Raw genomic sequence first — 18,311 nt, forward strand, 5'->3', positions numbered from 1 at the left:
TAAACAAAGTTTCCACCTTTTGATATTTGTTTCAAGTTATAGGAGCAGACCAAAAGGATCATACCATAATTCAAAAAGACACATGTACCCCAATGTTCATTGCAGCACCATTTACAATAACCTAGGTGTCCACTGACAGATGAATGGATAAAGAAGATGTGGTACATATGTACAATGTAATATTACTCAGCCATAAAAAGGAATGAAACCGGGTCATTTGTAGAGATGTGAATGGACCTAGAGTCTGTCATACAGAGTGAAGTAAGCAAGAAAGGGAAAAACAAATATCGTATATTAACACGATGTATTATGCATGTGGAATCTAGAAAAACGGTACAGGTGAACCTGTACCGTTCCAGGGCAGGAATAGAGAAACAGACGTAGAGAACAGACATGTGGACACAGTGGGGAAGGGGAGGGTGGGATGAATTTGGGGATTAGGTTTGACATAAATACACTACCATGTGTAAAATAAATAGTGGGAACCTGCACTATAGCACAGGGAGCTCAGCTCAGTGCTCTGTGATGACCTAGATGGGTGGGATGAGGGGCAGGGAGGTCCAAGAGGGAGAAGATATATGTATACATACAGCTGATTCACTTTGTTGTACAGCAGAAACTAACACACTGTAAAGCAATTATACTCCAATAAAAAAATATTTTTTAATTATGAATGAACAACTTCCCAAAACACAAATTCTGCTCTTAAATGAGGAAGCCTTCAGGAATAAATCCAATGTGCCTCTGACACTGTCCATACTAAATGGAATGGTGACTTTAGAAAGCAATATCAAGACAGAGCAATCTAAAAATTATATTTGGAGAGGACTTCAAGGGTCTTATATTTCCCCAGTGTTTAGAAAGTTGTAAACTGCTAAATCTTGAATTCCTCTCAAGATTTTAGAGTGGCAGGTGTGCACTTCTGAAGATGAAGGAAATCAGGACAGATGTGGGCAGCACACATCAGAGAAGGCAGCTAAATTAAGGCCATGAAATAGATAACAGGAACAAAAAAGACTGAACTGAAGCAGGCTCAGGCTTACATATAGACAATCACTTTTAGTTGGAAAAGAAGATGCTGGTGGAAGAACAAGGGATTGCAAAAGAAAAATGGAAATAACTGAGAAAATTGATGGACAAACGCCTAAACTTAGAAGCAGACGTGATTTCTCATACTTTTTCTCTATTCTAACAGATGCTTTTTCATAAAAGTATAGGACTTCAACACCCAAAAGGAATATACAAGTACATGGGAATGTTGAAATGGGGCTAAAATTTAAATAAAGATCGTCTGAGTCCGCATAGTCAGCTCTGCCTATGCCTAGTATTTCACACGTCCTCCAGCAGTCAGGATGCTGGGGTGCACATCCCAGTTAGCCAGGATAAAAATCCAGCTTCCCAGAAAACCAAATGGGTGACTTTAACATCAGTTTCCTGATAAAGCCCATTCAACAAATTAAGGGGTTAAAAATAGGCCTAGGTCATAGTAAACTGGATAGTAAAAGCAACTAATGATACAGGATCATGGAATTCGCTGATCCCACTCAATCAAAAACACCTGCTTACCAAGTAAACTTGCCACGATGGAGACTAACCCTGTTCCAGCTCCAATTTCAATCACATTTTTGTCAACCATGTTATACTGCTTTACATTTGTTTCCAGAAAATAGCATAGAACAAGGGCCTATGAAAATTCAAAAAAAGAAAAAAGTAGTGCTTGGCAAGTAATCACAGAAAGTAAAATTAAACTCTATTAGATAAATACCCCACGAACGCTATGATACGTATGTGAGCCCATGTGAGTGCATGTGTGCATCCATACACATCACTACAGAAAATTATCCACAGAAGTACATCCTTCAATAGGTTCAACACTTAGGATAGGAAAAGTCCTTGGGGATTGTTGGGGAGAAAAGAGAACTAAGAATATAGAGTTCAGTTACTTAGGCTTGACTATCCTTAAAAGCAGCAACTTCTAATAATAACAGTCATTTTAAAGAAGTGTGTGGGGTTTCCCTGGTGGCGCAGTGGTTAAGAATCCGCCTGCCAATGCAGGGGACACAGGTTCAAGCCCTGGTCCGGGAAGATCCCACATGCCGCGGAACAAGTAAGCCCATGCGCCACAACTACTGAGCCTGCGCTCTAGAGCCCGTGAGCCACAACCACTGAGCCCGCGTGCCGCAACTACTGAAGCCCACATGCCTAGAGCCCGTGCTCTGCAACAAGAGAAGCCACCACAATGAGAAGCCCATGCCCGGCAACAAAGAGTAGCCCCCGCTCACCACTACTAGAGAAAGCCTGTGCACAGCAACGAAGACCCAATGCAGACAAAAATAAATAAATTTATAAAAGATAAAAAAAAGAAGTGTGTGTTTGGGATTGAGGCAGACAGTGGGGGGAGGGGGTCTGCACCCTTCATAGGACAATTGATAAATAAGTGGTGGTCTTTTAGAATATTCTGCGTGTTGAGACTGAAATGGATTTCATTATAATTGTTTAACTCAAATGGAATCAGTTAAATGGGAAATTAAAATGTTTACTATTCTAAACTTCTGTGACTTATAGTCACAAAAAACTGAAGGTGTAAACAACACTCTTTATTAACGCTACAAATCAGAAATAGAATTCATTGGTAAAAGCATCTTCCCTATTTCGTGATTTCTAAATTTTAGTGTTGTTTGAGGTCACAAAAGAGAACCATGGAGCCTCCTTTCTCCTTCCAAACAGTATATAATAACGAACAACATTGGATGAGAACTCATTGAAATGCAGCAAACTTTGTATGAATTCATACCGATGGCCAAACAACAGCACCGTAACAATCCATGGCTTCAGTAATCCGAATCTCATGACCAACGAAATGAAATCCCTCCCAGGAGATGGCTGTTACTAAAGTTGGAACAAAACACCTCTGCATGATCTCTGCAACCACTTTCCTGTCATCATCGGCTTCTCTGTTCTCTGAAAGGAGGGGGAAAAAAAAACAAGGCAGTGGTTGTGGTACTAAACCATAGCGAAGGAGAACCTGATGGAAGTGCAGCATCTCTACTTATGCTAAGTTGCTTTTGAATAGGCACTGATTTTAGGTGCAACATAGTAATAGTAAGGTAAGCTATTTGAAAATAACTCAACAGAAGCTAATATTTCATACATCAGGATAGCAACATCCTTCTGAATTTCACTGAGGTTGAAATCACCAATAGACATTTCTGAAATGCTATGTGAAATAAACAATAACTGATATACTTTTTTAAAAAGCAATGTATTTTAAAGGCTACCAATCTATTCACAGAGCAAAAGAAAGATTGGTGATGGAATCTAAGATCTCAACTATTCGTACTGGCTACACAGTGCGATGCCAGTTATTTGAATAATGGAATAGTAGCAGATCTTTTATGACCTGCCTTTATCCAGACAAAAGACATTTGATACCACCCAACAATATACCCTTGTATTATTTTATTATTACTTATTTTATATTATTATTTGGTGACAACTCATGGCATCTTAACATCCACAATATCACGTATGTTTCATAAGCAACATCAACCACCAATTACTGAGCACATACTTCACAGGCCAGACCACGGTAAATATGTATATAATATTTCTCGTAATTTTTGCAACAACTTGTGAGGTAGGCATTATTATTTGCACTTTTACAGATAATGAAACTAAGACTCAGAGGGCTTTGTCAGCTTGATCAAGCTCATGCAAATTGTAAATGAAGGAGCCAAAATTTGAGCTCCTTTTTGGTTGCTCCAAAGCCCCTCTCTGCACTATTAAAAAGCTATGATATAATTTTTAAAAATCCAGTTGTCTCTAAGAATTCAGAAACTAGTTATGGGGCTTCCCTGGTGGCGCAGTGGTTGAGAGTCCACCTGCCAATGCAGGGGACACAGGTTCGTGCCCCGGTCTAGGAAGATCCCACATGCCGCGGAGCGGCTGGGCCCGTGAGCCATGGCCGCTGAGCCAGCGCGTCCGGAGCCTGTGCTCCGCAAAGGGAGAGGCCCGCGTACCGCAAAAAAAAAAAAAAACTAGTTATGGAGCAAGATACACATCTCTCTCTAAGCCTCCATTTCCCTGTTTATAAAATGTGAAAGATAAAAGAACCTACATCAAATAGTGTTGTAAGATTTAAATGAGATGATGTATATAATGTGCTTAGCACTTTGTTACATAGAGTTCAATAAATTATTATAATTATTGTCATTGTAACTGTTGTTATATTTTGGTCATGAAACTAAATGATAAAACAAGATCACCACATAAACAAAAATATTGGATTGTGTGGTACTTGATTGAAAATTCTATAGTTACTTGTAGAAGCAGTGAGTAGAATGGTGGTTACCAGGGGCAGGGGGTGGGGGAAATGGGGAGATGTAGGTCAAAGGGTACAAAGTTTGTAAGATGAATAAGTGCTGGAGATCTAATGTACAGCACCATGACTACAGTTAATAATAATGTGCTGTATACTTGAAATTTGCTAAAAGAGTAGATCTTAAATGTTCTCTCACACACAAAAAAAAATTAAAGAAAATGGTAACAGTGTGATGTGGAGTCTATGTATCTATACGTGGAGGATAAATTATAGATTAGAGGTATTTACCGCAGAATGGTGACATCACTGTGAACTGAGAAAGTAAGATTGTTACTCCAAAGAAGGGACTGGGAGCTTTAAGATGAAGAGGCATCTTTGAACAGCCCTAGTTGGGGAATAATCCAGGAAACAGATGAGGTTATACATTAGAACACTCTGGCACATTTTCCCATGTCTTCCTCCTTTTCTAGTCCCTTACTAGCTTCTCCTTGCAAGACAGGAGAAGCCAGTCATCTGATTAGCAGCTTAAAATGTGGATTGGACCACGGTTTTTCCTAGTGTGAGGGGTAGCTGTGCCTTAAAATGTCAGCCCTCATGTGCTGATACCCCCTTTCCACCTCCCTTCATGAGGTAGGCTGAGCTGGGCAAAGCCCTGCCTCAGAGAGAACTTAACCAATAAGGGTATCTAGGGCTGCAGTCCTTTATTTTCAAGTAGAATAGAATCATTGCTTACATCTAGATGACATGTTAAATGTCTGCCATTCTAAACACGTCTTTCAAAATTCTTGTACATACCTCAAGGCTGAAATTACATTCAGCAGTCCCAAATTCATACTTGCTGTTTTGAAATATTTTTTAGTACAAGATATAAAAGATGATATGAATAAATGGAGAGAGGCTCTATACACAAATGGGGTGACTTATACTATAAAAATGTCATATATATTCAATACAAAATCAATCATAATTCCAGTTAGCTTTTTTAAGAAACTTGATATACTCACTCCAAAACTTAAATGGAAGAATAAACATCCATAAAGAGTTAACTTTGTAAAAGAAGAATAAGAGGTAGGAGAATATCTGCTTTATTAGATATTTAGGTATACCACAAAGCCATAGTAACAAAAACAGTATGGTATTGTTGCAAGAGATAAATGGACCAGTGGGCAAAATAGGGATCTCAGAGACAAACCCATGTAGATAGAGGGGGTGGGTTAGCTGCCACATTATATGGAGAAAAATAAAACTGGATCTCTACGTAAAATCTTTTATAAAGGCAGATTCCAGAGGGATTAAAGACCAAATGTAAGAGGAAAAAAAAAATTAATAGTATAAGATGATATCTTTGTGAAAGTAGGGAGGAGAAAACCTTCTTAAAATCTGCAATACCCAAAAGTGATGAATATTCTTATATCAAAAGTGAAGATTTCTATTCTGTGAATGAAGATTAAAAGTGTGGATGAGATTAAAAGATGACAGATGAGAAAAGATCTTCTACAATGTCTAAGACTGAAAAGAGATAATATCTCGAATATACAAGAAACCTGTATAACCTCCAAATTGACAAGGAGAAAGACAGTAACCACAATGAAAAATAAGCAAAGGAGATAAACTGGCAGATTACAGAAGATGAAACCAAAAAAGCCACAAAGCAACATGGAAATGTTCCAACTCAGATATAGACAAATTAAAACAAGGTATCTCTTATACTCATTAAACTAACAAAAATTAGAAGCTGGGCAGTGCTGAGTGATAGGGGGCTTGTGGGAATGGCAGAACCTCAGGTACCACTGGTGAGAATACAGAATGTTGCAGTCATTCTGGAGAGCAATCTAAGGTATTTTGTTAATCTAAGGTATTTTGTAGGACATTTTGTATAATGTCCTACAATCCAGCAATCCTGCCCCCACCCCCAAATTTTTACACAAGTCCTTAAATGGATATGCATGAAAATATTTATCAAAGATACATATCAAACACACTAGAATGGTTGCCAGGAGGGAGGTGGAAAAGGAAAGGAAGTAGGAAATGCGTAAAAGAAGAATAGATGAATGGATGAATGAATGAATGAGACAAAATACAGAGAGATATACATACAACAGTGGGGCCTTTCTGAGATGATGAACATGCACCATGTAAGAAAGTGAAGGCCTCAAGAGACTTTCCAATTTCTCCACGGCACTGAAGCAAGAACGGGAGTGAGGGGTCTTGAGTCTCTGAGTCCTAAGGGAAGATGTAGTTGTCAAACTGTCCTATGAGCTCCAGTAACATCATTTCCTAGCATCAAGGAATATAGTGGAAAGATGGAGGTAAATTAAGTTTGCCCTTGTTGGAAAATTCCTTCAGTGGCCATAATCCAGCAGGGACATTCAGCCAAGATGATTTCCAGTCCTAAATTCTGTGATCCCTTCACAGAGCCCTGTCTAGGATCCAGACAGAACCAAGCATTCTCCAAAGAACTCTAATCTCACTGCATGCCACAGAGGGGCCCCCCTCTACCACCCACTCTATCACCACCACAAACACTGACCTTTGGCAGAGATGCAGAGAAAACAAAGAGATGAAAAACAGATAGTCTTCAGCATGAGTCACCTCTTCTAATATATTTCACTATATTTCTCCTTAAACTACGGCATGTATTCACATTCACAGGAAGAGCTCTAAGAACCAAATAATATTGGTAATATGTTGTATTTGAACTTTAACTTTCACTTCACTAGATTCACTTGCCTTGCTAAGATGGGGCGTGGAGGGGCAGCTTTTGCTCTGGAAGTTCTTTAGGGAAAAGCAGAGAACATTAATTGCTTCCTTGACCTTTAGCTGAATGTGCCCTCTTGGGCCTCCTTGCAAACCCCTTGTAAAGGCAGCACTTCTTTGACAAGTCACCTAACGTATCAGGGATTAATAGATGTTAGAGTACACTAAATCCCAGGAGCGTCTCCTAAAGTTCCAATCATTGTTCTAAAAACTTTGCCAGTGAATATCTACAGCTACCACACTGACATCTACGACTTTGCACTTTCTTTTAAAGGTTAGTTGACCAGATCAGTGCTGCTGTCCCAACAACTACAGCGTAATAACAAATGATTCCTGTTTTTTCACTATCTTTCTAAATAAACAGAGCTAGTCATTTTTTTTTAAAGAATGACATCTTTACTTCTATATAGAAATGAGATTAAAAATATATATGTGCATAATCAAAAATGACTTACACCCCTCCAAAATAATCTTCCAAGAGATTTCATGAAACAACAGTAACCACTATTAATTGCACATACACTCTAAAAGAACACAATTCTATCCATCGTACATGGTCATTTGAAATTAGTCATACACCTAGGATGACCACATATCCTTTAGAAAACATTATCAAGCTGAAGAAAATTTAACTGACAGTGTTTTAGTATTCTCTTTGGCATTTAAAGACTATGTAACTACCATTCATTCTGTAAGAAGAGACACTCATAAAAAGTAGCATAATTTATAGCAGGAAACCAAAATATACTGAACTTGGCTACTTGAAATAATTTGTCTAGATGTAATACATTGCATTTTAAAAGCAAATGTACACACACGAACAATTATGTCCATCTTAAAACTTTGCTGTTTTTCAGCATTAACTTCTATTTAAAGATTTTAAGGTAAGAATTTTTTTTTGGCTGTGCCTCGCAGCTTGCAGGGTCTTAATTCCCCGACCAGGGATTGAACCCCGGCCCACCGCAGTGAAAGCACCGACTCCTAACCACCAGACCGCCAGGCAACTCCCTGAGGTAACAATTTTAACCGTAGTTATTCATTTAAATCAAAAGACAAGTTTAGTGTTTTAGCAATATCACCACCCATTTCAAGGTTGATGACAAGAACCGTTGGACAGGAATCTAACGCAAAGAGCTGCACTATTACAAAGGTGTCCCTAATGTCACCTTGTTGTAATAACAGGGGGATATCTATGCTCCAAACATAATACACAAAGAGTGGGCCCCTCGAAGTGCATGCTTAGTTATTTGTTGATTATGGGATTGAATCTTGAGAAGGTTAATGAATGAGTGAATATTCTTTGGTTTTTAGGTAAGATTTGAACAGCAACTTTCCCCCAAAATTAACAGCATTATCACACAACGGAATTCTGATTTACACTTCTGAAGAATAATTTTTCCATACATATTCTCTGCTTGTTATCTAGTACTTAGGCCTCAGGATAACTAACTAAAATGAGGAAATGTTACACAAAATGTTGGATTTGGTTTCCCGGTATGAAAATCAGAAAACTTCTGATATCTATACCATTAGATAAGAGCTATCTACTAGAATCTTAGAGTATTATTTTATTAATGAATTTAATACTGAACACAAATATTAAAACAGATTGTAAATAAAACATAATCAAGAAAGTATTACATTTATGTTGCTCTCTTAGGCTTATCTATTTTAATGCTTTTTTATACATAAAAAGGCTTAACACCATTTTCCTGCTATTAAATCTTTGCTGATAGTGAATAAAATCTACCAGGTGCTCTTGTTCTCCAGAGAATTAAAGGGGTTTCAAGTATGAAGTAAAAATTAGCAAGATTCTGCCCTTCACGATGATATTTTTCTTAAGAGGAAAATTCGACAGTGAATTGATTTCCAAGGCTGGATTGTAAGAAGCCTTCAAAAATAGAGGCTCTGTCTGTATTCTTCTCTTTTGTACTTTTAAGGTCAATAACAGCAATAATAAATGGAAGGGTCAAATCACAGAAATAGATGAAAAGAAAAAAAATTCTTTAATAGCTATGACAAGTGAATTCAAGCTTCCATTTGAGGGCTGTCACAGAAACCTGTCTGTGAAATTTAAAGTAAAAACCCCTCAACGAAATGAAAGACACTGTCATTCAATCGAATCTTCTATTCAAAGATGAATGTCATGTGCTTCTTAGAAATACCTACAGAATTTTTTTTAAAGATGTTAAAGATATTTTCAGATTAGTGAATGGTCACAGGTAAACCTGAAAGCTACAATTCTGAATGCCTCAGCAATGTCAAGGTCTCAGGCCCTTATGTTGAAACTAATTCTTGAGACATTTTCGCAAATGTTTTTTGTCTGGATGTCCACGTACTTTCAAGAATAAAGAGAAGCTGTAACTTTCATCACGTGGCTCAAATGATGGCTACAATTACCAAAGAAAGAAAATTCATTTTTTTACTGACACTGCTCAGGATGCAAGTGGGAAAAAAACAGAACCAAATCTAGTTGTACTCAGAGCCTACTGCTGGGATTGTACCGGGGAGAGACAATTAAACAGATGCCAATGAAGTGTGATAAGTGGAATAAAAGAAATATTTCTGAGGTGCTATGGGAAGCACCGCTGCTTGGTCAAATCAGGAGAAGCATCCTCAAGGAGGAGACATTTGAGTTGAGGTGGAGGGAAGGGAAAGGCTGCCAGGCGGAGAAGGAAGGAAGCAAGGTCAAGGGAGACGCAACACTGCCAGGGTGTGGAGGCCAGCTTGAGAGCCTGGAAGGACTGGGGAGCTGGTGTACAAGCTGGTGCAGAAAATAAGCTTGAAGAAAGGCTGGGATCAGACCTGTGGGCAATGTTGACCTTTCTTCTACAAGGTGAACAGGAGCCAATAAAAATCATTAGGACAAGAACTGACACAATCAAAATTGGTATTTGAGAATCGACTTCTGGCAGCAGCAGCTGAGGCTACGTTAGAAGCTAATGGGAAGACGTAATAATCTAGACAAAAGATGCAAGAGTCTGAAGTGAGGCAGCAGCCCTGGGTCTGGGAGCCAAGCGTGAATTTGTGAGTTCTTGAGGCAGTGGTAGACGCCCTGTCGAGGGCAATAAGTGACGTTCAAACTTGACATTCTGCCCTGAGTTTTGAAGATATCTGAGGCAGATAATCATGTTTGAGTTATTTTTATACAATACGTGGAACATTTATTAGTCTTATCTAGCAGATACTTATTCAGGTTACTTTTTAAACATGTAAAACATGTCGATGGATGATTTTCACATTAATAATTATGCGGCTATAGTACTCCAACTAGTATATTAATATATTAACTCAAGACTCTAGTTTGGTATGTTTCTTAAGCAGCAATAGAATTACTCAAACTTCCTTCTTCCTCTATTGAGGCAACGTTGCTTATAAAGGCCATATTTTCCATTAATCCAACTCTGTAAAGATTTATGAAGATCCTTGTGAAAGACTTAGTGCTATCCCTAAGTAATACATTGTACCTGGTCCTGAAAAGAGTCAACTGACTAGTGGCTAGAAATACAAGCTCATCCCTAATGAGCAGATTTTAAGTCCAGCCATTAGGCCTCAGTTATAGCTAATTCATTCGTTCCCTCATTTACTGAGTACATGGGCACTGTGAATACAAAGATAGAGCAACATATAAGTGGTCGAATAGAGACTTAACTAGTTAACTCAAAAACAGAAAGAGAAAGCTCCATGCCTCAGAGAGCTCAGCAAAGAATGACCTGAGACTTGATGACTATGGGTTTGTAAGTCAGGTAAGAGAAGGCAAGATACGCCATACGTAGGCATCTACATGTGCAGAAGCCCACTGGCAAAAGACTCTTGACCAATTTTCCAATTTAGGAAACTCTGAGAACTTGAATATAGGATAAGTGGTGGTCATAGCATGAGATAAAACACTGTGTGCCATGCTAAGAAGTCTCGATTTTATCCTATAGGAAACACTGAGGCACTGAAGAATTTTAGGGAGGAGGAGAATGTGACAAGATGTTAATTTTTAAAAAGATCATGTATCTGTGGATAAAGAAAGGGAGCCAGCCCAGGGTTGGGGAGGCCAGTTAGAAGGCAGTTACAACAGTCAAGAGAAGAAATAAGCAAGATGATGCTGCAAACAGGGCGTGAGGGGTAGAGAAACATATTAGGAGGTAAAGATCAACAGGATGTGATGATGACGGGTGTGGGGAAAGGGGAAAGACTGGCATGATTCCAGGTTTCGGGATAGCCGGAGAAATGATGTTGCCATAAACTGAGATAGAAAATACAGGCGGAGGGGCAAATCTGCAAAAGCAAAATTATTTTTTAATGCATCTGGATCTGCCATCTGGCACGCTGGCTACAGAGGTGTGCTGCTTGGATTAAGAGAATGTGCTGCAGCAGGTTCACCTGGCTCCTCGGAGGCCAGGCTTCCCCTGGGCTGCCTCTAAGCCGGCCCCTCTCCCGCTGCAGAGGACGTTCGTCCAGGGGGCAGCTCTGTGGGGTGACTCCCTGTGGGCCTGCCCAAGACTTTCTCAGAGCTGTGATGCGGCCTCTGCTCACCTGGACCTGCAGTGATGCGAAGGCTCTCCCGGCCTTCTTCTGCTCCTTCCTCCTTTACCCTCCACAGACATTTCCTCCAATAAATCTCGCGCATGTTAAATCCCATTCTGGCATCTGCTTCCTGAAGGAACCGAACTAACACAAGGCAGAATGGAGGACGTCAAGTAAGCAGCTGGAAGGACAGATCTGGGAGTCACTGTGCATGGGAATCACTGCGCCTCTGGTTAGTACGAACCTGTTCCAAGGCTGCAGACCCTGAGGAGTGTTCTTTATAACACACTGCTACTTGTGCTAACAGCCGGAGAGCCGCCGTTGGCAAGAGTAGGCAACCTAAGAGATTCGGAATAGTTAACGTGGATGAGGTTTTAGACGGTATAGATTATAATGCAACATTAGAAACCATAGACAGAGGAATTTTTAGCATCCACTACAGTCCTAACTTTAATCTGTGCATAACTAAGTGACATCCTATAATTCTTTGGATCTTCAGGCCAGTGTTGAAATCCAAGAACTGGGCTGTGGGTTTGCTCCATCCTTTCCAAGCACAAGATGACTAAGTATAAACGGTTAGGACAGGAAAAGTCACTACCCTACAGTACTTGAGAACTGAGTGTTCTACTGGTTAGTGGGAGCCTTTCCAACAAAATGCAATCTGACTCTGTCCCAGTGGCACACACTTCATCCCCTTAGCACTGTGCCTATGAATGTATTTTTAAAGCTTCAGCTGACAATGTAGGTGATTATGGGCTGCATCTGTTCATGTTGTAAACTATTTTCTTGTTAATTCTGTCTCCACCTTACCTTGAACTTCTTCCATAGCCTTTGTAATTTGCCAAATTATCATATGCAAAGTTGAAAGCAAGCATTATGGTAATGATAATGATGACATTTTATTCATAAACTGCAGAGAAACTGCATCTTCATTCAAATCATCTAAATGGCTGGATTCTCTAAGTGATTATGACTTTAAATGTTTAGATTTGCAAAAATTACTACAGCAAAACCGTACGTGTTTAAGCCACATAGGCTGCCAACACTGGGCATACACCCAGCTCTCTTGGCCTAAAGACATGCTCACCTAGGTAGAGGCCACCTGGTATGCCTAAAAAAGGCGAAGAAAACAGGACTCTAGTCCTTAGAAAATATCCACAGTGTAAAGGAGAAAGAGAAAGAAGCCAGGACAATTAAATTTGTACTACAACTGTTCTACAAAACCATGGTAATAATTCTTCTAGTCTATGTCAAGAGCATATGTCTGCACTTTTTATCTCAAGACAGTGGGGATAGTTGTATTACATAATCTATGCAAAGTCATACTTGATATTTAGAATGATGTAAAAAACAGTGGGTCAATTCCAAATAATTCCACTGGTGGTAGAATTCAACCTTAAATTCTCCTTACCACAAGAGGTCAAAATACATTATTATTTGCCTCTAATGAATACATCAGAGGGACCATAAGCACAGTCTAGAAATATTTTATAGTCTAAAATCATTTTTCATGGAAGCATTTGTAAAAAACCTTTAGCTTTACATAAAACTATTTTATCTCTCTTGCAATCTTCCTATCTGAAAAGAAATAACCACAAAATCACAATCATATATTTAGTGTACAGCACTTGTATTCCACTTTTCCAGATTAAAAAAAAAAAAACTCTAAATACCTAGCAAGTCTATATATTTGATTTATTATCTGTCAAAATTATCTCTAACATATCATCAGGCCCACAGGTATAGCAGGGGACATTAAACATTATTAGAGATAGTTACAGGTTAGCAAACACAAGCCAAGATATAATATGCAATTGATAAAAGTCCTAGCTCTCTTTATGACATCAGCGAACACTGCAAAGGTAAACATTTACATTCTGTTGTCTTCTTAGAATTGGCCAAATTACATAAAGAAACATAAAATAATTTACCTTTTTGAGCTTTGAGATCCATTAAGCGATGAACTAAGGGATGGCTATACATTGATGCTTTCTTGATCATTTCTTGAAAACTAGGCAAATAATACATTAAAATATCAAATGGTAATAATTAATTCAAAATGTGTGTTAAGTGCTTTCATATTTACCCAATAAAGTTTAACATCAGATACAGCAGAGAAAATTATATTAAAATATCTTATTAATAAACCATGATTTTAAAAAGAGTGCACTGAAATGCAATCTATCTAGTACAACCAAAATTCAGGGTCAGAAATTTTAGAAGCTCCTGGAAAAAGAAAACATGTTCTTCACCAGAGACCACCTCAGCTATCATGAAGCAAGGCATCATCTTTATACTGACTAGTCAGAGAGCGATCCTAAAACTTAAGAGGTGATTGAAACATTGGGAGAGAATGGGTTTCATTCAGTGTAGTGAAAACCATAGCATTAATCTAAAACAAAGCTTCCCACATAGTAATAGATGCAGAGTCGCTCTCATCTGTGGCCATCAGCATGTACCCAGGGGCAAAGAGCCCAACCACCAGGTGGTTTTTTAAAGTAGCTTCTTCTTTAAAAAGAAATCCATACAATCTCAGCAAACACATTTAAAATGAAAGAAATTCAAGTATTTTATGCCTCTCAAGCAGAGGATATCATGTGAATAAGCTTAAACAAGCTGTAATTCCAACTTTGGAAAACAACAATTTGATGTTCTAGGTATCAGGTTTTGAATCATTTAATAATCACTGTACTACCATGAATTTATATTCATTCCTTTCTTCTAAGGCTCCCAAAACACATTTCATAATCAACACGTTTTTCTTTACAATATGCTCAGTAAATTAGGAGACAAATTATTTTCCCTACAGTTTACAAACAAGAAAAATCAAAGGTTACATGGCTAAACAGTAGCCCAAGTGGTCACCCATTTTGTTCCCAATTTAGTTTCTCTTCCATTAAAGAAAGCAGTCTTTATGACACGTGCCTACCTGAAGGTCAACATTTATTAAATGTTAAGTCTGGACATACCTATATATATGAGTTAGCTGAGTTTCTAGACGGTTAAAAAGTATCATCCACAACTTTTGCTTTGCTGATGAGACCTCTGATGGTGCCTGAAAGGCGAGCACAAAAGCACGCAGTTTACTACTGTACACACTGGCAGCGAGTCCTCACAGAGAACTAATCCTGACAGCTGCAGCTTCACAGCCTCTGATCATACAGCAGTGAGGTTGGAACGCCCATAAATAAGGGGGTTGAAAAATGTAAGTAGGCACATTCCACATGAGTGTCTCGTGAACAGAGCAAGAGCCAACAGGTAAGTAAAAACATTCCTGCAAGTGAGTGAAGGCTATCAGGGCAAAGCGATTATTTTTAACTTTGATGCCAGGAGTTATTTAAGAGTCCACAGCTATGACGTCCTGTGAAACGGAGGCCATGTGTTTTTCAGGTCACCTGTCTGGGTACAAACACTATTTTTAGAATCAGACAACCACACCAGGATGTTTGAGAGTATGTGTGCAGCAATGATCTGGACGCAGGAATTATATTTCCACAGTTCCTTCCTACTCAGAGTGAATACGAAGGCTGAGGGTGTATGTCGCCTGTGCACCTGCTCATGTGCATTTAGGACTGCATCTCAGAGGAAAAATTAATTCCCCCGATCACTGAAAATAGCCTGAATAAGAAGTTATTACAGGTAATGAAATCGAGCAATATTGTAAAGTTAAACTTAGGAGTGTGGGTACAGCTTCTAAGAAATACTTCACATACCATGATGGACAGAGGTCACGTTAATGTATCAGACAGGACTAGTGGTCTGGGAGCCTGATTTTAGTCATTCCTGTCCATAATTAGTCTGTGATTTTTAGGCATTGACTCAGTGTGTTTCTTGGCTTCCTCATCTATAAAGCAGAGACATAAAAAGTACATAATATCTATTTGTGAAATGAATATGGTAGGTAAAAAACATCCTGGAAACTGCAAAATCCTAAATGATGAAAACAATTATTCATAGGCAGCTAATTCTGGGCAGAGGACACACTCCCTTTTTTGGGTCTTTTTAAAACAAGAATTAAGAATTATTTGGAACATAAAAACCACCTGTCTTCTCCCACAAGTTATTTAAAAGATCAAGAAACCTCAGTGCTAGATTCCCTAAGAAGCAGAATATCTAAATGAATCATCTAAACCGACATGATGACAATGATTATTTGTTTCATTGAACGGTTAAAAAGAAGTACACAGAGACTTCTGCCTCCCAGTATAACTAGAAAAGCACATTTTACACACACACACACACACACACATACCTGTTACAAGGCATCAGACAGCTTCCAAGGCAGCCAAGAATTCCATGCTTTTGCTGATTATTGGTGTAAAGGGGCTGAGAAGCCCAAGAGAGGAACACAAGAAAGGACACCAGCAGAGCTTTAGCTAGGGAGACAAGTGAACTAGGGAGACAAGGGAATAGTGTTTGGAGCTGGCGAGGCTGCCAGGAATTGGGAGCACAAGATCCCAGAAAGAAGGGACAGAGAAGTAAGCCTGACGCTCAGCACTGACTTTTCATTCAAGGTATTTGCACAGTAAGATGTTTAGGGCAAGATGCTAATTTTCCAAGCATAATGTGGCTAAAAACAGAGCAAAGCTCAAAAGACGAGAGAAACACCCCAGCAGACAGTTAGTATCCCTGGAAAACTACTTTTTAGGAATGGGAGGAAACTAGGAGATGGAGTCTTACAAAGACTAGCCTTGCATCCACTCGGTCCTGATTGAAGGAAAATAACGTTCCCCTCTGCTGCCTGCCAGAATACCTTCTGGAATCCTCTCCAGAGGAAGATGCACAAGATCCACAATCTTCTATACGTAACGTCCAGCATTCATTCAAAGTTTACTAGTCAACTACTAGGAAACAAACCCACACGTAACCCAGATATTGGAGCTTTTTGACACAGACTTTAAAGTAATTGTGATTAAGATATTATAAAAAATAGATGACAAGAATTACACCAGAGAACTGGAATCTACAAGTCAAATAGAACTGAAAATAGAATAAATGAAATAAAGAGCTCCACAGATGAGTATAACAGCAAATATAAAGAAAGCAAAAGAAAAAATTAATAAGCTGAAAGATAATTTTATAGAAAAAGTATATGATGGTCACCATCCTAAGTAAGTTACAGGTGTCCTACTTACTTTGAATAATGATAAATTTGCTTTGCTGCTGTTTGTCTTTAACAGGCAACCTATTTTCTAGATAATATAAGCACGCTGAATTTTGAATTAGAAGATTAGAGTTCAGGTCACAATTGTTTCCTACTAGTTGGGTGAATTTGGTAAAGTCAGTTAACATCTGTAAACTTGTTTCTTACCTTGTAAAAGGATATACCTTGGTTGCAGGGTTAAGAAGAAAAAAAGGTATAGTATCAAACAGTTCTGTAAATACTGTATTTATGGCATAAGCTACTAATGATTTTTTTCCAAACTTCTATCTTTATTAGCGTACGGACGAGTAAACAGGCTTTTTTGCAAACATATCTAGGTCTTCTATTAATGGATCCGAATATCTATTTTTCCTCTCTTTCTGTATACACAGCCCATGTAGAGATTACTTTTCTGAGTGCTCCTAGTATATGGTCAGTTCAGTTCAACCGGATGGGAGCTGAAGTGATTTTTCTAGTCACCCTTAACATAAGACATTCGGCTCACCCAAGGACTCTGGTTCTTTCCTCTTCCAGTAGGTTGAAACGCAGATGTAGCCGTGACCCGGTATAGACCACTGAAGCAGTACAGCAGCCTAGGGGATGGCTGAACCTGGGACCCTGAATGACATCAAGGTGCACAACTGCCTTACCAGCTCAGACTGGCCAGACTGTTGACTGAGAGGTAACGTTCCAGCGTTTAGGCCACTGCATGTGAACATCTCTTTGCTACAGCAGCTTAGCCTTCACCCCAGCTACTGCAGTGCAGGACAAATGTCAATTACCTATGAAAGGCAACAAAATTAAATTTTAGAAAAACGACTGCTTTTCTACCTACAAACACATATGCAGAAAACTCCCAATTATAAGTAGCTTTGAGAAATGAGAATAACAAGAAAAAGTTAATGTCTCTCTCCCCAACCCTTCCCCAAAAGCGTTCTGCTTTAAATACCTCCAGAGAAAAGAAGCATTAAGAAAAGACTTGAGTTTATGTGGAAGTCAGTGTTGATTTTAGTAGAAAGCTGTCAGAGAAGACTGAAGCAGAAGACATTTCAAATTAGGAAGGAATAAATAACGAGCAAAGAAAAGCAGCAGCTGTAGTCCAAGTATTTGAGAAGTTTGACTGAAATGTAAATATAAATGAATATAAATATATTTATATAAATAAGATGAATATAAATATATTTTCTTCTCGTCTAGGTCGGAAAGTCAGAGGAAACGCACATTGAGTGAGTACTGATCAACAGAAATCCTTTTTCCCTTTTTAATGTTGTCAGAAAGCATCAGATGTTGTATAATAATAGAAACATGAGGCTTCCCTGGTGGCGCAGTGGTTGAGAGTCTGCCTGCCGATGCAGGGGACACGGGTTCATGCCCCGGTCCGGAAGGATCCCACATGCCGCAGAGCGGCTGGGCCCGTGAGCCATGGCCACTGAGCCTGCGCGTCCGGAGCCTGTGCTCCGCAAGGGGAGAGGCCACAGCACTGAGAGGCCCGCGTACCGCAAAAAAAAAAAAAATAATAATAATAATAGAAACATGAACAGACAAAGCCTGTAAATACAAGGAAATATTCAA

General features: G+C 38.9%; 1 protein-coding gene across 1 annotated transcript in view; it reads right to left on the bottom strand.

The window, feature by feature from the left end:
• Positions 1-15,276, bottom strand: part of LOC113625375 (protein-lysine methyltransferase METTL21E) — a 39,424-nt gene extending 24,148 nt beyond the window's left edge. Inside the window, exons 1-4 of the mRNA XM_027115872.1 lie at positions 14,566-15,276; positions 13,528-13,607; positions 2,795-2,961; positions 1,567-1,684 (exon numbers count right to left, since the gene is read on the bottom strand). Coding sequence (XP_026971673.1) covers positions 1,567-1,684; positions 2,795-2,961; positions 13,528-13,607; positions 14,566-14,612 — 412 coding nt within the window. The 5' untranslated portion in view covers positions 14,613-15,276. The remainder of the gene's footprint in view (positions 1-1,566; positions 1,685-2,794; positions 2,962-13,527; positions 13,608-14,565) is intronic.
• Between the last annotated feature and the right edge of the window lie 3,035 nt (positions 15,277-18,311).

Source organism: Aethalodelphis obliquidens, unplaced genomic scaffold, assembly GCF_003676395.1.
Source record: "Aethalodelphis obliquidens isolate GAN/ISIS:26980383/991018 unplaced genomic scaffold, ASM367639v1 scaffold15, whole genome shotgun sequence".
In the NCBI taxonomy this organism is placed as follows: Eukaryota; Metazoa; Chordata; class Mammalia; order Artiodactyla; family Delphinidae; genus Aethalodelphis; species Aethalodelphis obliquidens.